Below are 24,244 nucleotides of genomic sequence, written 5' to 3'. Positions count from 1 at the left end.
GACTTTCACAAACAAAAGTTTGATATAGAATCACAGGTTCTTTACAACACTCAAAGAGTAGATTTACAATAAGGTTTTTATCTCTCACTAATACTTTGTATGCACAAAGGATGGACTCTTTTAAGCTCAGTGTGTTTGTTCTTTTTCTCTCGTTTCTTGATTCATGACTCTTTTTTCTTTTTATATATGTTCGTCAAGGTTCTTCAATCTTTGATGTTGTATTTATAGGTAGAGAGACACTTGTAATTTCGAAGAGTATCTTGGGAATCGAATGTTATGATTGTTGTGAAGATTAATTCTTGTTTCCTGAATTAAGCAGATGTTGCACGTTTCTATCTGATTGGATCAAGACTTTTCATATTATCATTCATAACTCAATATGATCGTTAATTGCATAAAAGGAAATAAATGATAGTTACACATATATGTTCATTTTGAAACAAAATCATATAAATTGGAATAAATAGATAATTCAAATAAATGTTTATTCCACTCGCTATTTAGATGTATTGGACAAGTGTTTCATGCTTTCGGTAGATGAGTTATCCATTAATGGATAAGTTTCTTTTAGTGTTGTTTTCAATCATCAAAGCTGTTGACTTATATGCAATGAAGTGGTTAATATAAATTTATATCTTTGTTTTCATCAAAATTATAAGAAATGTATGGATAGTCTAGTGTCTAATATTTCTATCATAGATTGATGAGACATTACAACAATTGTTGAATCCGATAACAAAGTTCTCTTGGATGATGAAATCCACCTATTCATCCTTTCTCGACATTGATTCTATATCATGTTGTTTTTCTCGATCTTATTATTACAGTGGCTAGCAAAGGTGGTGCGTGGTGGAGGTACGGGAATGTGCGACACAGAGTTGGCCATTGATGAACACGACCAAAACATCAATGAACAGGAAACTGAAAAAGAACAAAAGAAAAAAGAAGAAAAATTATCAATCATTAGATTTTAAATAAATTAATCTAACGATAGAAATATTAGTTTCGCACGGTGAAACCCCATTTAAAACGTGCTCTTGCAGTATGCCTCATTATTGAAGGGTTCGCATGCCATACTCAACCTATTTTGCTTTCATGTGGTAGAAGAAAAAATGAGAGGATTAAGAAAAAAAAAAGTTAGATTAATGAAACGGTGATTTCCACGGTAGATTTGATCTAATAAATCGACAACGGCTGAGATTTTCCCAAAAGGACCCTCATGATGGGAGAGGATCCCGATCCGTTAAAAAGAAGGGTTAATGCGGATCCCACTATTCTGGTGCCACCTGTCGCCAACCAATTGGATAGCAACCCGAATTTCCATTTACCCACTTTACCCCCAACAACTCTTCTCTTCTCTTCCTTCCCCTTTGAAACGCATCCCGAATTGCGAGAAACGGCCCAGCCAGCCTCGGATCCGAAGCACCCACCTAGCCTCTCTCTCTCTCCGAACCTGCCCCTCTCTCTCTTGTTGTTCGTTGAAAATTTTCACTCTTTTTTATCTGTCCGAACAACAACGAAACGCACGGTCGCACGCACGCACGCGCCCCTTCCCCTCCTTCCTTGCTGCTGCTGCTGCTGAAAAGTGCAAACCCTAAACGCTCGCGTTTGGAGGATCAGCTTCGCGCTTCAATGGAGCCTTCTAAATGTCACTGTGAGTTCCCGCACTCTCTCTTTCTATCTCTACAAACCCTAGCTCCCTCTATTTCTCTCTCTAGAAAACGAGAAGGAAATATATAAATAGAGGAAGCGAATCTATGCGTGTGTTGTGTGCAATATCCGAAGCTCATTCAGCTGTTTTGCGCGGCGAAATCGATTTGAATGCTGCCTTGCGAATTCGAATTGCGCGCGTGCTTCCGATCTTGCGTGTTTTCTCGCGAATGTCGCGTTTTCGTGTTTGGTTTGAGCTCAGCTGGTGCTGGAGCTCGTGGAGGGAATTGTAAATTGAGTTTATGTGTGTTTTGCCTCGTTCCGTTTAGGCAAGAGCTGAAAATGAAAGAAGGAAAATTGAATTCGGATTTGGTTTGACTTGTTCGTGTTTGTTTGATTATTAGATTTTAGTTTTGGCGCTTGATTCTTCTTCTTCTTCACTGTTTGTTTGGTTGCCGTGAATTTTCTGGCATCCCTTGGAAGTCTATTCGGGATAAGGCTGTGTTTGGATAAGGAATTATGAGGAGGGAAGAGTGTTTGAAATATTTTGTGTGATGAAGTGCTTTTTCTAATGCTTAATTTATATAGGAGTTTTGAAAGTTCTATAGGATATTTATTGGGTACTTTTCCCCCCCGCTCAAATTGAAGAATTTGAAATAACAAATTTAGAGGTGGAGTTTTTGATATCCCTGCTTGCTTCTCCTCTCTCCCTCCGAGACACCTACTATATTGGTACAGCATAGAAAATGGGGTTAGAAGAAGGTCTTTAAATACAATATTCTGGTGCAACTTCGGTCATTTGGTCTAATAATTGGTTTCTGCACTTCAATGGCATAAAATGGTTGTGTGGACTGGTTTATAATTGTGTGATTATTCTACATGTATTGGGTTATTGGTTTGCCTTAGCTTCAAAACTAAGTCAGGAAATGTGGTCAAGTAAAGTCATGCTGATTTCTAATCTCAGTGCACCCTGTGATCATTAGTACCCTTAGATAAAATGAATTAAATATGAAGTCATTTTATTCTCACACACGTATGTGTATGTAAAACTAATTGGTATGCCTTTATATTTAGCATAAGTAAAAAATGATGCCTTCAGGACAGTACTCAATCTATATAACCATGAATGATTAAGATTAAAACACTAAGTCATGTGATTTTTTAAAGTAGTCATATTAACAATTAATAACTTTTAATCTCGACCATTGATGCGTGGTTGGACTAGCAGAGAGAATTTTCATATTCATCAATACATGTGCTGAACATATAAATTTTATCTCATCCTTCATTTTCTTGTATTGGCAATCTGAGTTGTGTAATTATATCTAGTTAATTTGAGGTTAGTTGTTAAAAATAGGATACCACATAAATCAGGTTGGTATGAATGGAGATGATAGGTGCGTTTGGTAAATGTCTTGTTATATGTGCAGTTAATTTGTGTGTGTACATGCATTACAGAAGGGGGAAATTTTGAGACTACTGATGATTTGAAGTTTTGGAATACTTCTTGAGGGGTGTTAACTGGTTATGAGTTTGCAGTGAATTAAAGCTTTGATTTTTTTTTTTGCAGAATGGCTGCCCGGTAGGCCAGTAGGCTGGTACCACAGATGTGGTATATTTATCAACTGTCTTAAGGATAGTTAGTTGCGGGAATAGTTAAATACTAGTGCAATGTCAGTATGAAATAACAGATTATTTTGCATCACTAGAAGAACATCCATTTCCAAATAGAGGACAGAAGCTGTAAGTAAGGTGTGCAAAATAGAAATATTGCTGTGTGATTCATTATGGCAAGCTAATTTTCCATCTTATATTGCTGTCTTGTGCAAAATTCTCTGTGCTCTTTATTGTGCGTTAAAAGAGATTCTGGTCCAATATCATAGCCCTTGTATTTTGTTATCTCAGAACAAAGTAGTTCTGTAAAATGTAAATGACATTATGCATCTGGTTAACAGTGCCCAAGTATATGTGATATGTCCGTTAGTAGTAAATTGTCACATCTTTTTACTATTATCTTGGTAGTTAATTTACACCATATGGAATTTTACTTGCAGGATGTTTTAATAATTTCAAGGTTAAATGGTAGTTGCTCAGAGGTGCATTTTTGGACAGTATCATACATACCTCAAGAAACTTTTCTTGATCTTCCTGCTATGTAGTTTGTTAAAAATTTTAAACTTTTTCTTTTGATCTACTAGACCTTCATATAAATAGTTGTCTGCTGAAAATTTGTGGGCTGGATTATCTATGCCTGGAAACGAAGTAGGAGACAGGGTCCATAATTTTTTTGGTCAAGAGAACTTGTCCCAGGGACAATATCATTCTCAGACGGTTGATGGGAACTGGCCAGGACTAAGCAACAATCTGTGGGCTGGTAGCCAGCGATCGACTGGTGTGCCTTTTATTTCCAATTTGAAGAATTTTAATCAACAACAATCAGGTAAAGTTCTAAATCTACAAACTTTCATTTTTTAATTTCAAATTTCTTGATGATATTTAACATGCATTATCCATTTTTGTACAGTTATATTGATTTTAAATAAGTAAATTGTGGTGTTGAAATTTAACTTTGTTATGTGCTATGAGGTTGTCTTTATTAATTACTAATCATACTGCCTTTCCGGGGACAAAGATCCTGAGCAGGGACATGCAAGCTCTCCACGTCTGCGACATGGTTTGAACCTATCTCAGCCTAGTTTTAGGCCTGAGTCTGGCAGAAATCTGCTGCCAAACCAGCAATCAGCTGTGAATGGCTATATACAGGGACAACAGGTTTTTCAGACCAGGCAGAATGAAGCTAACATTTTGGGAGTGGACACAGAGTCTGATTGGAATAGTCTGTCAAGAGGAATACCAGTGCTGGAGTCACAAGGGAGTGGTCTTGAACTCTACAAGAAAAACTTGGCTAGGAATGATGCTGCTGAATCTCCAGTCAATTTTGATTTTTTTGGAGGTCATCAGCAAATAGGTGGACGGCATGGTGGAATGCTTCAACCTTTACCTAGACAGCAGTCAGGCATAAATGAAATGCATCTATTAAAGCAGCAAGCAGTACTTAACCAGATGCAAGAACTTCAGAGGCAGCAACAATTTCATCACTTAGAAGCGAAGCAACAGAATTCTATTGCTCCAACTTCCTCCATTTCAAAACAGGCAGTTGCAAGCCATTCTGCATCTCTCATCAGTGGCATTCCCATTAATGAGGTATCTAACATTATATGGCAGCCTGAAGTTATGCCAACTAATGCTAATTGGCTTCAGCATGGTGCCTCTCCAGTTCTGCATGGGTCCTCTAATGGACTTATGTTATCCCCTGAACAAGGACAGGCATTGCGTCTTATGGGTTTGGTTCCTAATCAGGGTGATCAGTCTCTTTATGGGGTTCCAATTTCTGGTTCAAGAGGCACACCTAATCTGTATAATGTTCAAGCAGATAAGCCTGCAGTGCCTCAGGTTTCTATCCCACACCAGTATTCTCATGTTCATGGGAACAAACCTGCACTGCAGCACATATCAGCTGGTGATAATTCATTTTCTCCTCATCAATATACTGCATTTCCAGACCAACTTAACACAAATGATGGGACTTCAGTTTCAAGGCAGAATGTTCAAGGGAAAAATATGTTTGGTTCTACTGCTCACAGTATAAATAATGGACTGAATATGGAGAACTTGCAGCAAATGAATTCTGAGCAAAGAATTGCACCAATGCAAGATTTTCACGGGAGGCAAGAACTAGCTGGATCTTTAGAGATGTCCCAGGACAAGATGCTTGTGCAGGCTCCTCCTTCACAGAACATGGCTACCTTAGATCCTACTGAAGAGAAGATTTTGTTTGGTTCAGATGACAGCTTGTGGGATGGGTTTGGCAGTAATTTGGGTGGTTTCAGTATGCTGGATGGTACAGATAGTTTTAGTGGGATTCCATCTATTCAGAGTGGGAGTTGGAGTGCACTTATGCAGTCTGCTGTAGCAGAAACTTCTAGTAGTGACATAGGCAAACAAGAGGAGTTGAGTGGTCTAAGTTTCCGGAATTTGGGACAGTCGTCTGGAAATGAACAGCCTTCAACTATTGATAGCAGCAAACAACAATCTATTTGGACTGACAGTAACTTGCAATCAGCATCCAATATAAATTCAAGACTTTTTCTTTGGCCTGATGGTGTTAGTAGGCCAAATGCCTCTGAAAATTATTCTGGTGTTTCTGGGTTTCATCAGTCAGGTCCTGATACTTTGCATGAACAGCATAACAGGTTACTGAACAATTCTCAGAGATCAATTCCACAGTTTTTAGAAAGAGGCAAATGGTTAGATTGCAGTCCTCAGCAAAAACAACTTGCCGAAGGGGGTCACATATTTGGAAATGCTGCTAACTCTTCAGGTATAGAAAAAAACCAGCAGACCATATTGTCATGTAATAGTAGTGGTGATCCTTTCAATAAATCTAATGGATGGGATATTATGAAATTGCCATTTGATAGAAGTTCAAATTTCAAAACCCATGAAAGTGAAAACTTATCGCAGCCCCATCACGAGAAAGCTATGTGTGAGGAGATGGGCCAGATTCCTGCTATGTGGGAACCTGATTCTGATACTAATTCATCTGTTGGAATGGAACATGTGAAGTCTGCAGGTAATATGCAGGTTTGTGGGGAAGATTCTGGTACAAATGGTATTGCTACATTGCCAAATTCAGGCACTGCATGGTTCAGCCAGCAAAGCAGCAAGCAGCTCCCTAATTTTGATGTATGGAGGGATGCAGAGTCAGCAGGAAGCTATAGAAGAAATGAAGTTCCAGGAAAGTATAAGCATCATATGGAGAAGAACCCCTTAGTTTTGGAATCATCAAAGGATGGAAATGTAGAAGGTGCGGCGCATGATTTGGAGAATTCTAACAAAAAGGAAAAATCTGCAGATAGTCTTGGCTCTAATCCTTCCAATCCTAGAGCTGGTGGTATGAGAGAAAATAGTAGTTTTGATGGCAATGATTTGCATAGTCCAAAGTTATCTGGTCAGGGAAATCGAAGACCTCCTGTTTCTCGTAAATTTCAGTATCACCCAATGGGGGATCTGGGTGTTGAAGTGGAACCTTATGGAATTGGAAACAAACATGTCAAAAATTCACAGCCTATGCCCCATCAACCCTTGGGAGGACAGTCAAAGTATGGTCATTCTGACAGGAAATATAATGAAATGAATAAGGTAATTTGTTAGTTACCTTGTTATATACTTTTTATGCAAGTGTCCCTATTATTTGCTTAAAATTTCCTGTCTTGAAGAATCTAAAGTTGTTTATATCCTTTACAATGTGACCGAAACATGCTCCTAATTTTCAGGGTGACTCAAAAAGCTTAGAAAACAATGCTTTGAAAAGCATACACCCTGGTCAAATGTCAAAAAAATTAACCTCATTTGACAGAAGTGTTGGGAATTATGCCTCACAGAAGACTGCATCATCCAGGTAGTTGAATTTGAAATATGTCTTCATGCTTTAGTTTTAAACCTATTAATATAGTGCCATAATGTGGTACTTACTGCTTAATTATTATTGAAGTTATCTGCTTTTTGTCATGAAAGGTAGCCATGACATGCATTCTTTTTACTTTTGCATGTGGTACTTCCTGCTAAATTATTGTTAATATAATATAATCTGCTTTCTGTCATGAAAGGTAATCATGGCATGCATTCTTTTTACTTTTGCATGTGCTAAACTACTGGTCTATTGGTGCTGATACCTGTTTTACATCTTCTCTCTTTCCATTTCCCACTATATATGCTTGCATGACTTATGTGATGATCCTAAGTCAATGTTTGCTTCAATTTGTTAAAACTATTGTTGTCAAAATATTCTTGAGCTTGGACCAGTCAAGGGGTTATGGCATTGCAACAAAAAAAAGACTTTCTAACTGCCATTTATCTTCTAGGGTGCCTGAAACTGAGTCTTCTGATGGATCTGGTGCACATCCTCCGGAAAATCAAAGTTTTTTCTCTCAGGGCATTGGTTTACAATTGGCTCCCCCTACTCAAAGGCTTCCTGTGGTATCTTCTTATGGCTCATCAGAGACAGATCATACTACACCTCATGTGTCTGAGACAAGGGATAAGGACCATACATGGTTGGGTACTAATCAGACCTTTCCATCTCTAGATCCATCCCATGGGGAGCTTAGGAGTAATATTTCTAGCACAGCAGGACAAATTTTTGATAAGGCATCACAATACGGTATGCTGGGAAACATTCCACAGGCTTTTACATCTGGTTTTCCTTTCTCCAGGATCCATACTCAGAATCAGAATTTGGCAAGTCTTGGTGGACAAGTAGCAAATACTCAATCTGCTAATGTAACTTTCACTGCTTCCACGAATCAGACTGATGAATACTGTGAAAAAGCTCCAACTAGTCAATCTGAATTGGCTTCTGCTCAGGACATGTCCCAGCTGAGTGCTATAGACGAAGATTGTCTGAGAGATCCGGCCATCCAAATTTTGACAGCAGAGACTGGCACTCAGCCTTCTGTTACTTTCAGTGCATCTCTACATGGCACCCCTTCAAAAGTTACGCACAATGTATGGACCAGTTTTTCTAGCAAGCAACATCCTAATGCTTCAAGGTTTCTATCCCAGCCCCAACAAATTAATGATTGTGAAATGATCTCCAGCTCACAGAAGCCAGGTGATGAGGGTTTGGAGAAAGATGGTAATGACCATTCTGGTACTGGCCCTTGTTCTGCTTACTCCAATAATTCTGTGGGAAACTCGCTTAAAGAAATCTCTGTGCTGCAGACATTGCCTGAGAGTGTTGTTGCTTCTGAACAGGCTGCATGTTCATCACATTTGAAAGAAACTGTTGGAAAACCTACTCTTGATGCATCTCAACCCAGCCCAACTGCTACTCCCAGAGATATTGAGGCTTTTGGCCGATCTCTAAGACCAAACATTGTTTTGAATCATAATTTCTCCTTGTTGGATCAAGTTCAATCTGCAAGAAACATGGAGACTGATCCTAGTAATCGGGATGTCAAGAGATTGAAAGTTTCTGATAATATGGTGGTGGACAAACAGCTGGTAGATTCCAACCATGGGCAACAGTTGTCATATGGGTATGATAATGTGGTCAAAGATGGGTGGTCAGGTAATAATTCCATGCCATCATCAGATCCTAATATGCTAAGCTTTTCAACAAAGCCACTTGATGGACAGTACACAAATGCATCTTCTCAAGAGGAGGTTGGTTATGGTAAAAAAATTGCTCTTAATGTTGCTGACAGTAACAAAGCAGCCTCTGTTAAAAGTGATTATTCTCTGGTAAATCCTCAAATGGCACCATCATGGTTTGAGCGATATGGAACTTTTAAAAATGGTAAGATGTTGCCAATGTACAATGCACAGAAGATGACTGCTGCTAAGATAATGGACCAGCCTTTCATTGTAGCAAACCAATCAGATAGTTTGCGCTTTCATAATTCAGTAGAGCAAATTCAGAGTGTCAGTGATGCTCAGCTAAGTAATGCTAGTGAAAGTCCAATGCCTGCTTTAGCTGCAAATAAGCATGCAGACTCTCAGTTATCGACACCTGCTGTTGAACCTGACTTACTTATTATGAGACCGAAGAAGCGAAAAAGTGCCACATCTGAACTCATACCATGGCATAAAGAACTGTTACAGGGTTCTGAAAGGCTTCGAGATATCAGGTGGTTGCCAAAACTAAGTGATTTAATGTGCTTATTTTTCGGTGTTGCTATTGTTGGTGTAGTAAAAGATCCCATGTCTCCAGTTGATATTGTGTTGTTTCAATTGTTTTGAAAGAAAACGGTGTGTTTCCATAGTGTCAGTATGACTATTTTAATATTGTTTTATGTTTATCAATATATCAAGTATTTGTTTTCGTATAACTTAAAATTTCTTACTATGTGGCAGTGTGGCAGAATTAGACTGGGCTCAAAGTGCAAGCAGATTGATTGAAAAGGTTTGTTTATAATAAAACCAGTCTACGCATGAATCTATAATTCTATAATTTATGAGTTCACTTTACTCTATAATTATAATTATAGGTTGAAGACAGTGTGGAGGTAGTTGAAGATTTGCCAGCAGTGGTGAAGTCAAAAAGAAGACTTGTCTTGACTACACAGCTTTTGCAGCAACTACTTAGCCCTCCTCCAGCTGCAGTTCTTGTAGCAGATGTGAAGTTGCATCATGAGAGTGTGGTCTACTCTGTTGCCAGATTAGCATTAGGAGAAGCATGCAGTTCAATCTCATGGTCCAGATGTGATACACTTTTGCCTCCTGGCAACAAGAACCTGTAAGTACCCCCCCTCTGTATATTCTATATATGCATGTCATAGTTGTCAATAGCATTAAATAGTGGTGCTATTGGAGGAGTGGCTGGAGCATGCTACAGAAAATTGAATAGCATCACAATTTGAAGTAGCAGCAGTTGCTGCTGCGACTGTGGACAGAATCATGGCTGGAGTGGTCACTATTGGAGTGGGTCATGAATAACCTGTTTTAACCATGAAACAGTGTCATATATGGCTGTTTACTCTCCTTTCTGTTACTTGCACACTTTTATGAAGTAGCACCGACTGTTCTCCTTTCCAATGAACACACCCTTCTCTGGCAACATCACCAGCATTTTCTGGCCAGCTGGGACAGTCTTTGGCCACCTCAATCACTCTGCATCCTCCGTTCTCCATAGTTTCCGATCATCCCTGAGACCTCAGTGGCCATTTTTTTGGTGAACCTGTCTCTGTTTCTGGCCAACCATGACTAGGGGTGCTCATAATTTGGGTATTTACATAACTATAACCATAACTAATAAATAACTAGATTATAAGTGGGTATTATAACTATAATCATAACTAGTTTTTAAAATATGGGTATAATTTGATATAACTAGTTATTTTTTTTGCACAGCAAAAATCAAGTAGTATTATATATAACTCAGTACCAGTGTTGTTAAATGGCGGCCATGGCGGCGCCATGGCGGATTTTCATAGCGGTTTTTCGAAAAAACGCCACCGAATAGCGGTGGCGTGGCGGGTTTGGGATGGCGGCGCCATGGCGGCCGCCATAGCCATGGCGGTCGTGGCGGTTATGGCGGGGTGGCGGAAAATGGCGTCCCTCCCGCACCCCACATGTGCACCCAGCCGCGTCCCTCCCGCACCCCACACGCGCACCCAGCCGCGACACTCGCAGCCGCGACGACCTCCGGCAGCGACGCACCGGCACAAACGGCGGCGACGAGCTCCGGCAGCGACGCACCTGTCACGAACGGCGGCCTGCAGCGAGAAGTTCTCGCGGAGAAGACGAAGCTGTCGCGAAGAAGAAGAAGGCGTAGGTTTTAGTTTTATTTTTACTGTTTGACACCCCCTGTTTTCTGTCTGCAGCTTTTTTTTTTCCTTTTGCTATTTGACACCCCTTACACCACAATTTTTTTTTTCGTATTTGACACCACAATTTTTTTTTCTGTTCAGTCCTCTTTTAAATGGCTGAGTTTATTTGAACTCTTTAATGAGTTTATTTGGTGTTGATTTGATTATTGTATGAACTCATGAAACTTTTTTAGTTTATTTGAATGCAATCCTTTGTTTTTTTCAATTTCAATGAGTTTATATATATGTTTTTTTTTTTTTTTGGTCCGCCATGACATCCGCCATTTTCCGCTACGCCATCCGCCATATTTTTATGGCGGATTTTTTACTTTCCGCCATGAACCGCCATCCGCCATTAACAACATTGCTCAGTACTAGAGGTACTGAGGAAAACAGCATATAATTACAATGGCAATACTATGCCAAACCCCACTACATTAGAACGAAATACCCAGCAGTTGAAGAAAAAGAACAACGAGAACCCCTAGGACAGTTCCTCCTGCAGGCTACTAGACCATTGGTTACAATGAATAAGAAAATCTTTGTCTATTCCTTTTAACCAAGACCAAGTATGAAATAGAGCTTCGTCCATGACTTTTTCGGGATTGAAAATCTGGTTTTTAAAAACCAAGAGATTTCTATGCTTCCAAATCGTCATGGAGAGAGCTATCCAAAGCACCTCCCATCTACTGTCTATAGAGCTTTTGCAATTCCAATGAGAGAATTGCATAAAGTGATTTTTAGGATCAATGGAGAAAGGACCCACTCTATTGACCCATCTCAAAGCCTCCCACCATAAAGACCTAGTGATTCTGCATGAGAACATGATGTGACCGATATCTTCCTCTTCATGGTCACATAACGGGCATCTATAAGAAAGCAGAGTGATCTGTCGCTTCCTCAGGTTAGCCTTAGTAGGCAATCTGTTTCTAAGAAGTCTCCAAGAAAAAGCCGATGCTCTTGGAGGGATTTTCAAGTTCCAAATAATCTCGAAGGCTCTGTCTTCATTATCAGTTCTGCCACCATTCTTGAAGAGATTATATGCTGACTTTGTGGAATAAGCTCCACTAGGATCAGCCTTCCAAATAAGGGAGTCCAAACTAGATGAGTAAATCTGAACATCATCAATCTCATCCATAAAGGCTGCTACCAAATCGATTTCATGGTCAAAAAAGTTTCTTCTCCAATGCATCCTCCATTCCCATTTATTATCAACAAGATTTCCCATTAGATTGATAGATGAATCCTGCTGGTAGCTCACTTGATACAGAGCGGGGTATTTTTCTTGTAGAGTTAAATCATCCTCCCTCCATTTATCTTTCCAGAACCTGATTTTGGCCCCATTACCTAACTTCCAACCCAAATTACTGGTCAAGCTATTAGAGTGCTGTTGCTGGAAAATGGATTTTAGGTCCTTCCACCAATTAGAGAAAGCTGTGGAATTTCTGCCATGAATCAGAGCATTCCAGCCACCATACTTGGATATCAGAATTCTGGCCCAAAGATGGTTCTGATTGTTCACCAACTCCCAGCCCCATTTGCCAAGCAAGGCCTCATTAAATTTCTTCAGGTCTTTAATACCTAGCCCCCCTTTATACTTAGGAAGACAAACCGTATCCCAATTAACCCAAGAGATCTTAGATGCCTCAGTTCCTCCACCCCAAAGAAAGTTTCTCTGGATGGAGATAATCTTGTGGGTCACTTTTGAAGGTATTCTGAAAAAAGACAACAAGTAGATGGGTAGAGCTGTTAACACAGAGTTGATCAGTGTTATTCTTCCCCCCATAGAGAGGTATTTTTGCTTCCATTTGGTGAGTTTAGACTCAAACTTGCTGATGATAGGCTGCCACACTCCCCAGCTTTTAGAATTAGATCCCACTGGAATTCCAAGGTAAGAAAAAGGAAAAACCAGCTGGTTGCAGTTGAGAAAATGAGCTGTTTGACTGCACCAAACCTCTGATTTACCCCAGCACCCAAATTGGCTCTTCGCATAGTTGATCTTGAGACCAGAAACCATCTCGAAACATCTTAGAATAGTCTTTAAAACTCTAACATTATCCGATGTTGCAGTCCCAAAAAACAGGGTGTCATCTGCATATTGCAGAATGTTGACATCCTCCTTATGCCTGCCCACTTGGTAGCTGCTGTACATGTTCTTAGAGATAGCATTTCTCATCAAACCTGTGAGGCCCTCAGCTACTATATTGAAAAGGAAAGGAACAAGGGGATCTCCTTGCCTTAATCCTCTCTCTGGAGTGAATTCCTTAGTAGGACTACCATTAACTAAAATAGATATCGATGCACTAGACATACATCCATGGATCCATTTTCTCCACCTCTCACAAAAACCCATCCTCATCATCATGTAGTCTAGAAAGCCCCAAGAGACCGAATCGTAAGCTTTTTCAAAGTCCACCTTGAACACCATGCAAGGTTTGTTTTTTGATTTAGCTTCGTGAATAACCTCATTAGCAATGAGCACCCCATGAAGGATGTGTCTTCCTTTCATGAAAGCTGTTTGTCTTTCATCAATAAGGTGAGGTAAAACAAGGGCCAATCTGTTAGCTAGAATCTTAGCTATGACTTTATAGACGCATCCTATAAGAGAAATGGGTCTATAGTCGTTAAGAGATTGAGGATCTTTGAGCTTGGGTATAAAAGCTATGAAAGATGCATTGCTTCCTTTTGGAAAAGAGCCATTGATGTAGAACTCATCCAAAAATCTGATGAAATCAGGTTTCAAAATCTGCCAAAACTGCTTGATAAAATTGAAATTGAAGCCATCCGGTCCAGGGCTCTTATCTCCAGCACAGTCCCAAACAGCTGCTGTAATTTCCATATCAGAGAATCTAGCAACAAGATCTTGCTTCTGACCTTGATCAATGGAGGGAAACTGAACACCTTCTAGAGTTGGTCTGTTAGAAAACTGCTCAGAAAATCTGTTTTTAAAATGAGATAAAACTGCATTCTTGACCCTGCCGGGATCATGGACCCATTCACCATCTATGATCAGACCTTGGATAGCATTGTGCCTTCTTCTATAATTAACCAATTTATGGAAATAGGCAGAATTTTTGTCCCCTTCCTTAAGCCACTTCACTCTGGCCTTTTGCTTCAGCATAGATTCTAAAGCATTAGATGCACACCAAAGCTGCTCCTGAAGGGATTTCTTGAGATTCACTTCTACTGTGGACAAAATTCTATAATTACAACCTGCTTCCAGAGCATTCAACTCCTTCTTTAAACTTTGAACTTTTTTAGCATTAATATCTCCATGAGATAAACTCCACTGTCTTATGCAATCCTTAAGGAATTTCAGCTTTGTTTTGAGGGCATACCCTCCCCAGCCATGAGGGTGATAATTGCCCCATTTGAGAGCCACCAAATTCTGGAAATCCTTATCCTTCAACCACCAATCCATGATTCTGAAAGGCTTTGGCCCCCAATCAATGGTTTTAGACCTCAAAAGAATAGGGCAAAGGGCAATGGTCTGAGTAATCTCTTTCCAGCACAAACTGGGTGGTATCTGGCCAAAGAGACAACCAATTATCAGAAAGGAGGAATCTATCCAGCTTGCTCATGGCACAACCATTGGGTCTGTACCAAGTGAACTTTCTCCCAATAGATCTAACCTCCTCTAAATTCATATCCGAGATCCAAGAATTAAACTCAGCCATGTTAGAGGAGTTTGTCACTGTCTGAGATGAGCTCAATCTCTCCTGTTGATGTCTTATCGAGTTGAAGTCACCAAGAACACACCAAAGACCATCCTGATAAGAACTTTTCAACTGCAGCAGCTCAAACCATTGGTCTCTCTTCCCCTGTAAATCACAGGGGGCATAGACATTAATGATGAAAACCTTCTTATTTTCTTTAACCCAAACACCTTCTAGCATGATGAAACCCCTCCCCACTGCCCTTCTATCTACAGAAAAGGATTCATTGTTCCAAATACACAACAGGCCTCCAGCTGCATTAGTAGAGGGAACATATTCCCAAGTTACACTACTATCCCCCCATAAATATTGACAAAGCTTTCTATCAATAACTTCCTTTTTGGTTTCTTGGATGCAAAGGATGTCTACTTTATTTGACAAGATCATCCTTCTGATAGCTGAACATTTGACTCCTGAACCCAGCCCTCTTGAATTAAAAGACAGAATATTCATGGGTTTAATTGGTCTTTTCCCTTCACATATCGGGTTGCTGTTGTTGTGGATGTCTGTTTCGAATCAGTCTTCAAATTTACTATGTTGCCTGAGTTGTCACCGAAAGTCAGGCCTAAGTCTCTGGCTATTTCCAAAAAATCCTCCTCCTGGTTCTCCTCACGATTTTTATATGGGTTGTGTGAAGGGCTGGAGATGAGCTGAGGTTGACATAGATGAGTGTCCTCCGTAGCTGTGTTTGGTTGAAAATGGGCATCATAAACAGTGTGGGCTATGAAGTCCTCCCCAAGGTCTCCTTTACTAGGTCTGGAGACTTCACTGATAGCACTGAAGTTTGGGTCCGGGTTTGTTTGGGCCTTGTATTTTCCTTTGGCACCCTCCTTTCTTCTAGTATATACCTTCCCAAATTCTGTTACACTCCCCTTTGGAACTGGGCCTTTGAGAGCGAGGCCCAAGTTCTGATCCACTTTCTCCTCCACCGAAAAGTGGTCTGTAATATCCACGGCCTTGTAAAAAAAAAGCATGAAGTTTGAATCCTTGTTGACCACATGAAGGGACTGAGGGGTATTATCTGCAGGGTTATTTTGGTTGGCCCGAAAGCATTGCAGCTTTTCCGTGGCAGCTTTGTCATTATCTTCAGGGAGAATTTCCTCATTCCTGTCATATGATTGTCTAGAGCAGAAATCCCTTGGGTCAACCATTCCGTTTGCATGCAAGTGAGGGAGAGGAGGGCCGTTGCATGCATCGTTATTGGGGCCGTCAGGTGTCAGAGCCGCAGGGTGGGATAGAGACATGTCGCACTGGTCAGATGACACATCGTCTTCTGTCGGGTTTGCGTTTTCCGAGCTCCAAAGGTTGAGGGCCGTGGCCCATTGTCGCCGCCGTCGATGAAGGAGTCCGGACGTGAGCCCTGGGGTGTCGTCGGAAAACCCAACAGAGGAACCATCATCGGATATGCGAGTAGTTGGGTCTTCGTCGGATTCCACCAAAGCCGTGGTGAAGGGCGATGGCGGGAAAGTCTCCGATACCACCGTCCGCGGCCTTCTCCCCCAAATCGACCCCATATCCTCCCTCATTTCCAACTGATGTGGCTCTCCGTCGATGATGGCAGTCAAGGACCGAGTGATGTTTGGTTTCTCTGTCGTTCGAACTAACACCCGCGCGACATCCATCCTCTTTCTGTCCTCTGTTTTCTCATCGAGTTCAATGAACTCGCCCCAGCTCGATACCAACGTCGTAAAAAACTCTTCGTCCCATGCCTTCAGTGGGACACCCCAAATGAGAAGCCATGTCAGGCGGTGGGACGGCTGTAAGTCCGGCGACCACCTCTGGATAGAGGTAAAAGGCGTTCCACCACTTTCTTTTTCACGGCGAATAAGCTCCTGGGCTTTGGCTTCAACCAGATCGTGAAGGAGTATCATGTCATCCCCCCAGTAAGTTGACTTCATCTCCATTCCAAACATCCCTTGTACCTCCTCGTCCACGTTCTCGAAAATGACTTTGTTTTTCAGACGTCCCACCCATATGTTGTCCAGCCAGCTCGTGTTTGTCTTTGATGTCTGAAAGGTGATCAAGTCTTTTTTAGCTTCTATAACCATTTCCCCAGACGTTAGCTCTTTCGGAATTTTTCCTTCCTTCGGTTTATTATCCTTCACGACTTCCACGTACGATTTTAGTCGGGGGTAAGAGATAGGTTCGTATCTTCTATTTTCAAGTGCCCTACACTCCATAATCTTCATCTCTGTTCCATTGGCTTTTCCTGCATGGGTGTTGTCATCCTTATTTCTTCCCCTCTGAAAACGTGGTTTGTTGACAAACAGCTTCATTCCTTCTATAAAAATGTTGTTATCAAGTCGTCTCTCCAAGCTATCTGCATCCTCTACCCCTTTGAAGCGAACAAAACCATATCTGAGGCCTTGTTTGTTCTTCGTCTTGGGTATAAAAACCTCCCACACCTGTCCCCATTCCTGGAATATCTTCCAGAGATCCTTCTCGCTTATAAAGTCTGGGAAATGCGCAAAGTAAAACGAGGTTATGTCTGGTCGACTCCTCCAAGTTGAAGGTCTGAAACTTCCTCTACTTTTGCCATGTTGAGGCTCGTTCTTTCTTCGCTGGTCCCCTCCAGTGACGTTTCTTGCCTCTGCTCAAGCCTTTCTCTTGCTACGAACCTCGATCCATTGACCCTCCTGCAGATTGTTTTCGTCCCTTCTTTGAGTATCATCTGTTCTGTGTTTTGCTCCAACAGATTGTCGGTCGATAGTCCTCCTCTGTTGGTCTCTGATCCTTGGGCGACCTCTCTGTCTCTCATACTCTCTCTCTCTCTCGCATCTCTCTCCCTGTTTCTCTCATTGTCTCTCCCTAATTTTTCTCTCTCTCTCCATCTCTCTCTCTGTCTCTCGCTCTAACCCTCGCTCTCTCTCTCATACTGGAATTCTGCAAAGCCTGCTATGATATAACTAGTTATTGTTTTTAAAATATGGGTATATAACTTGTTATGAATAAACTAGCTATATAACCAATTATATAACAAGTTATGTCTAGAACCAATTATATAACAAGTTATGTCTAGAACCAATTATACAACTAGTTATGGATGAACAAAAATAAGTTATTTGAAATACCTATGACTATAAAATTGGTTATAGTTTTATACCTACTTTTATAAAACTAGTTATATAATCTAATTATAGTTATAGTTATTTTTTTAAAATTAATTTATTTGAGCATCCCTAACCATGGCCTTTGCTGCCTTGCTCTGTTCTGTCCCTTTGTAGTTCTGTTTTTTTTTAATCTCTCTATAACAGATCTTTCATCTTCTTGTTCTCTATTCTAATCTGGGCATCTCTCCTAAAGGTTTGGTTTATTACTTTGCCAAATGGTAGTGTTATCCATGTAGTTGACCTCATTTAGTGGGATAAGGCTTTGTTGTTGTATTCTAATTGGTTAGAATAATATCCATCCTGCTACCTGCTGTAGCATTTTCAGGGTCAGCCACTCTGCGTTGCTATTTAGGATTGATAATTATGATGTATGTATAAGGGATCTGTGTTTACATTGGTGTAAGTCAATCACTCTAATAATCTTTTACTTCATAACTTATCCCAAAATTTTCTGTAGGATTGGAAGTTCCTTATAATATTAGATCATATATGTATATCATTCATTAATCCAAAATTTAGCACTTCATTAATATTCATTAAAATTAATATGATATATACCCTTGAAAATATGAAAATAAGAAATATTTGTGTTTTTATTGTTCAATTTTATAAATTTAATAATTGAGACAAGCAATCAATGTAATGGATACTTTTTTTTTTTTTTTGAACTGCAAAGATAATATATATATATATATATATATATATATATATATTAATCAAATAATAGTACCAGGGGTACTACATGATAAGAAGGGGCTAAATTCTCCAGGAACATGAGTCCAAAAATACAGAACACAAATGCCCTACAAGAATCCCCCAAAACCCTTAGCCCAGCAGACCACAAACTAAATAAATGCCATAGGCATGGCTGAGGACCATTTATGAAAGGGGGCATTGAAGTCCTTTTCCCACCCCCTCAGCCAGGACCAAGTAAGGAAGTTAGTGTTATCCACCAGCTTATAATTCAATAGTTGGATCGATAAAATCGTATACTAATATAAAGTCATCTAATGAATGTGCTAATGCTAAAGTCTTGTGCCATTGTAAACTGATCCCTTCTCTATATTACTTTCTGCTTCATTTAGCAATTAACATTTTTTAGTGATATGTTCTGTAGGCTGCCAGAGAAGTGCAAATCATCCGATAAAATTGATCATTACATTTTGAAAGTTACGGACTTTGTTGATAGAGCAAGGAAATTGGAAGATGATATATTGAGGTACTATCATAGTATATACTTTTGTGCTTTATATACGTTATTTTATTCTCTTCATTTGGTTTCTGGTCTACAAGTAACAAATTGGATATTCGGGCTCATGTGTCTGTATGCATGCAAATATGAACAGGTGCTTTGGTATTGAAATCTCAAAGGTTAACATAGATATTTGTCTTTTTATTTCTTCTGTGTCGTATTTGGAAAATTTAAGTTGTTGAAATAGGGCTTTTGTCTTGATTGGTTACTTTCCTTTTGCTTCTCTAAGTCGGTCTCACATGTTCAATTGACTCAACAACTCATGAGATAGAGATACAAGCTTTTCTTGTATAAGTGGCTTCCCTAGAAAATTTAGGTTAGAATTTGTGTATTATATGTTTGGATAGAATCAAAAAGTGTGCTTATAATGTGGAAGAGGGTTCTGCTTTTGATGTTGCTATTATAGCTCTTATTTGAATGCTGAACTGAAATAGATGAGATTATTTATAAAATTAAAGAGTCAGGTAAGTGGCTGCTTGATAGCAGAATTTGCATAATCCTCTGATTAAGCAATGATAGATGCAACAAAGACATCAAATTTTATATATATTGAGATTAAGTAGCACTTGAATGAAGATCAATGAATTGAAAATGTGAAATCCTCCATACTCATTTGTTGAAAGGTTGAATGTTATTACATGAGGAAGTTTTAGGGATTACGAGAATGACTTTTCTAATAGCTTGAGTGAGTTATTCAGCTGATCTAGTATTTATATACACTGTGTTTTGTGTTTATAAGGAGATTAATGATGATTCTAGTTCCTTAGTACATGCACGGTATATTCTGGGTACAAGAATAGTTTTGTACCTGTCTCTGAAAGGCATTTAATTACTAATTCCAACACTTGCTCAAGCTAGAGCATATAAGTCAAATATTCCAAGCTTGGAACAAATATATTGAATTCTTGGTCCTCTTAGAGATTTTGTGAAATTACTAGTTAATGATTAGAGCTAAAATTTGATAATGGCTTCTTAAGAGAGAACTTTTACCGAAACAAAATGATCATCAATTTCTATCTATATGTTTAGTTTGTTCATGGAATGGAACACTAAATTGGAAGCTATATGAAGAGTTGCATCATTATCACTACATAATTTCATTTGCTGAGTATCTCCGAACTTCAATAAGCTTAAGTGGAATGCTTATCAATAGGTTTGTTTCCTTTGTCCTCATTGAGCAGACCTTATCCTGGTTTATGTAGTTAATTGCTATGCGTTATTGCCTTAGCGGCAATTTGTGGGGTGCATTCATGGATTTGAAACAGGTATGATGCCTAACCTTGGTGCAGCCTGGGTTAGCTGTTGTGGCGGGTGCGGCCGCATTTTGTGGCTAAATGGTGCTAGGGTGAGTGCATGAGCAGCTGCGATTCTGTGCTTGGGGTGCAAAATTGAAATTTCTCCCATTCATTTGCTGTTTCGAATTCGTTTTTGGGCTTTTTGAATTTTTTAAGCCTTTTCATTCCCCCCACCCCCAATTAATTCTTCTGTCTTTTCCAAATTTTCCCATGTTATGTCTTTTACCAATCCAACCCTATTAATCTTTTTGTCTTTTCCATTTAAGTTCCCCCTTTTTTCCTTTTGGTTTGTTGGGCTTCAATTTGAGTCAAGTTTAATCTTTTTATTTATTTGTTTATTTAATGAATAACATATAATATAATTATATACTAAAAAATAATAAAGAAATGTAATAAACTAAATAATTATCAAAAAAAATATTATAAACTAAATAATAATAATGATAAACTAAATAAAGCATTTGTAATAATAAACTAAAGAAGAAGAATAATAAAAATATAATAAAAGTATAAAAAAGCAGTAAACTATTTAAAGCATAACTTATAAAATAATAAACAATAATAATATAATAAACCAAATAAAAATAGTAATAAAAAACTAAAAAAACGTAATATAATATAATAAATTAAAGAAAAATAGTAATAACAATTCAAAATAGTGGCCATCCTGCTTTCTGCTATCCCGCTTTAGTGGCTTTGGGGTTGGTCTCTATGTGCCGTTATCCGGGATTGACTACTTGGGTGTCAGTGCCTTTTTCAATGTACCTCAGAATTTGGATCACTGCATCCCCATGATCACTATGAGGAGATTGCTTGAATTGACTCACCCAACTACAGGAGGAAATATCTGATCTTGAAATACTGGGGTAGATGAGTTTTCCAAACAATCTCCGATATCTTCTGAATTTTGCCCTAGGTAGGTAGTAGTTTTTAATTTGTGTGACTGTCCATGGAACTATCAACAGGTCTACAATCCATCATACCAATTTCTTTAAGGTCTACAATCCATCATACCAATTTCTTTAAGTATGTCTAATACATAGTTACTCTGAGATGATAATCTCATCCTTTGATTGAGAAACTGCGAATGACAAAAGAGATCTTGAACCTACTCTTAATAACAAGTTGTGACTAAAGAATGAAGTGTTTTATTCCATGATAATAGTTAATAATACCATATTTATATACAAAGCAAAGAGAATAAACTAACATACCCTAGTGCACGGAGGCTCCTCACTATGTGAAGGTATAGGGGAGGATCATTATGCAAAGATGCTGTTTCTGGATTCAAACCCATGACCAACTGGTCACTAAGGCACAACATTACTGTTGTGCTAGTGCTCGTCCTCCCCATGAAGAGAATCAATTCCATAAATTTACGGATTAAATCTATCTAAATGGTCTGCCTATCTGAATGGAAGATATCAGAATTTCCCTAATTATATAAATAGTCAATATTCCCTGATTATACCAAATATCTCAATAATAGTTCTATCTAACAGGAACTTTATGATGAGTTAATACAAGCTAATGAATCTGTTATGAGGCTATCATAGGTTGGCAATTCTTTTCCTTAGTGGATCTGTCCTTTGTCATCAAAGTGATTAAAATCATATTCAGGCAAACCCCAATTTTGTTGTTTTAAAACTCTACATCATATTTGAAATGTCTTATTTTATGAATGGCAGTATTTTTTTGTTTTTTTTGAAAGGCAAAAGATAATATATATATTAATCATAAGGGACACAGCAGCACCAGAAGTACTGCTGGTGATTTACATAGATGCAATGCATCTAAAACCGCCCACCAATACAGGATTAAAACAACAAACCCCCCACATATACAAGAGAACTATGAATGGCAGTATTATTTGGAAAATAGCTGTGTTGGTGTTTTTTCCTTATATATACTCCTAATGGTGCTTTAGTTCTCTTTGAATGGTCCTTGTAACCAGCAAGCTTGGCCTGAAACATTGGAAACCAACCAAGCCTTCAGTAGAAGGCCTATAGAAGTTTTCCTTGGTATATGAAGTATTCAGAGAAGTTTAGAACTGTTATTTTTTCTACTGTAGTTCCTTTGTATGTTTTTCTCTGAAGGACTCCCTCTCCTTGAGCTCCATCTTCTTGATAAAGTCATTTCCTCCCAGTGGCTACTCCAAAATAGTTGACTTATTATCTACTTCCTTATCCCGTAAACACTTGACTTCTGTCTCCAACTGATTTATTCCTTGAGAAAATCCCATTCAAAGTCATTCGTAATTGTGATCTTGTCTCCCCTTGTGCTTCTGAAAAAGTTCCTTTCAGTTCAAACTTGTCCAGGAATCTTAGTCTTGTTAGGTTTCCTGTTATCCTTGAGTTCCCAAACACATTCTCATTTATTATTAACAGGGTAGTCAATCATGTGCTAAAGCGGTGCAATAGCGCCATAGTGGAGTGGAGTGGCCCCTAGCTGCTACGGAAGGCTTGATTGTGTCACACTTCAGTGTAGTGCCCACATTCGCAGGTGGAATAATAAACAGAATGCATATGAATAGAAAAATGTAACAATTAAATAGAACTAACATAGTAATAATAAGAGATATATAAAGTAATAAGTAGAAAGAATATAATAAATCTAGTGTGTGTATAAAATTTTAGAATAGAGGGCATTTCACTGTAGCGGTTTTGGGGGATCTGCCCTGATTTTCCCCATTAGTGACTACTGTGATTATTAGCTGGATTGTGGAGTGTTACAATTTTCATATTTAGTATTTGGATTTTGGCTGAGGTTTGGGAAACTATTCACTATAATGTATTTTTCATTAATATTATGATTTTTCAGTGACACCGGTACAATTAGGCTTACAATTTTTGCAGTAGGTTGAGCTACATAAAATTTCATGTATATTTCTCTTCATATTTTATGTCTGCTCCTTGTTACAACATAAAATTGCTCTAAATTTCTTTAGTTGTAATCCCCTCTGCCCTTTTTCTATTTACCTATTAAGAATTTTATAGGGGTTAGAAATGGTAGTGTTTGCAATATCTCAGCTCATATGTAGCACATGTGACAAATTGTAGCTGTCATGTGAAATAAATTAATCTTTATGTCATTTCATCTTGGTGATACAGATTAAATAGCAAAGCCTCAATTTTGGACTTGAGAGTGGAATGTCAGGATTTGGAAAGATATTCTGTCATCAATCGATTTGCCAAGTTCCATGGACGGGGACAAAATGATGGGGCAGAGACCTCATCATCTTCTGATGCAAATAATAATGCTCAAAAATCGTTCCCCCTAAAATATGTTACTGCAGTTCCATTGCCTAGGAATCTCCCAGACAGGGTACAATGTCTTTCACTTGGATAAATTAATTAATTCATTTTTCTCTCTTTTTTTATCAATTGACTCCACAACCTCCAGTTTCTGGTCCTTTTCTATCAACTTTTATTATTGCTCTTCATCGCCATAGAACCATACAACTGGCAATGTACGAGAAGAATGGTACTAGATTGCCTCTCCAATCACCGGAGGCTGTAGATCTTTGCAATCTATATATGTATGTATGTGTAGATCTTTTCAATCTAGTTATCTTTTACTTTTGATTTTCAGGTTCCAAGCCATTTGTATATAGCAAAATTATATATGCAGTCTATTAAAGTTTAACCATACCATTTGGCTTGGTTTTGTCTGATTAAGCCTAGGTTCCTTCACTAATCATTTTGTCTCAATATCAAATCATTTTCTGTATGCTTTCCTGTGTAATCCTTCCCATTGTAAAACCCCTTTGGCAGGGGATCTTATGAAGCATTGCCATCAGTAAGTGTAAGGACCTCTAAAATAGTGGACTTGGTTTACTTTTGGCATTTAA

The 24,244-nt window shown here is 38.8% G+C and overlaps 1 protein-coding gene across 6 annotated transcripts; it reads left to right on the top strand.

Moving 5' to 3' along the window:
- The first annotated feature begins 1,373 nt into the window (after positions 1-1,373).
- On the top strand, positions 1,374-24,244 carry LOC114416608. Of its 6 annotated transcripts, none has more exons than XM_028381536.1 (10): positions 1,374-1,654; positions 3,221-3,393; positions 3,705-4,090; positions 4,283-6,852; positions 6,987-7,111; positions 7,575-9,344; positions 9,568-9,616; positions 9,702-9,949; positions 18,950-19,066; positions 23,505-24,244. In XM_028381536.1, the coding sequence occupies exons 3-10, from the start codon at positions 3,898-3,900 to the stop codon at positions 23,740-23,742; spliced, it is 5,310 nt and encodes a 1,769-aa protein (XP_028237337.1). In that variant the 5' UTR covers positions 1,374-1,654; positions 3,221-3,393; positions 3,705-3,897; the 3' UTR covers positions 23,743-24,244. The 6 variants fall into 6 exon arrangements, with proteins under 6 accessions (XP_028237337.1, XP_028237338.1, XP_028237340.1 ...); XM_028381537.1 differs by having other exon boundaries at positions 3,221-3,402; positions 3,849-4,090; XM_028381539.1 differs by having other exon boundaries at positions 3,221-3,402; positions 7,575-9,341.

Source organism: Glycine soja, chromosome 6, assembly GCF_004193775.1.
Source record: "Glycine soja cultivar W05 chromosome 6, ASM419377v2, whole genome shotgun sequence".
NCBI classification, from domain to species: domain Eukaryota; kingdom Viridiplantae; phylum Streptophyta; class Magnoliopsida; order Fabales; family Fabaceae; genus Glycine; species Glycine soja.
The sequence above is the reverse complement of the archived record's forward strand: the minus strand, read 5'-3'. Positions and strand labels throughout refer to the sequence as shown.

Coding starts and splice junctions, on each gene's coding strand:
- LOC114416608 (XM_028381538.1), top strand. CDS start 3,898: ATGCCTGGAAACGAAGTAGGAGACAGGGTCCATAATTTTTTTGGTCAA. Junction 4,091..4,282: donor TTTTAATCAACAACAATCAG/GTAAAGTTCTAA, acceptor CCGGGGACAAAG/ATCCTGAGCAGGGACATGCA. Junction 19,067..23,504: donor TTGGAAGATGATATATTGAG/GTACTATCATAG, acceptor TTGGTGATACAG/ATTAAATAGCAAAGCCTCAA.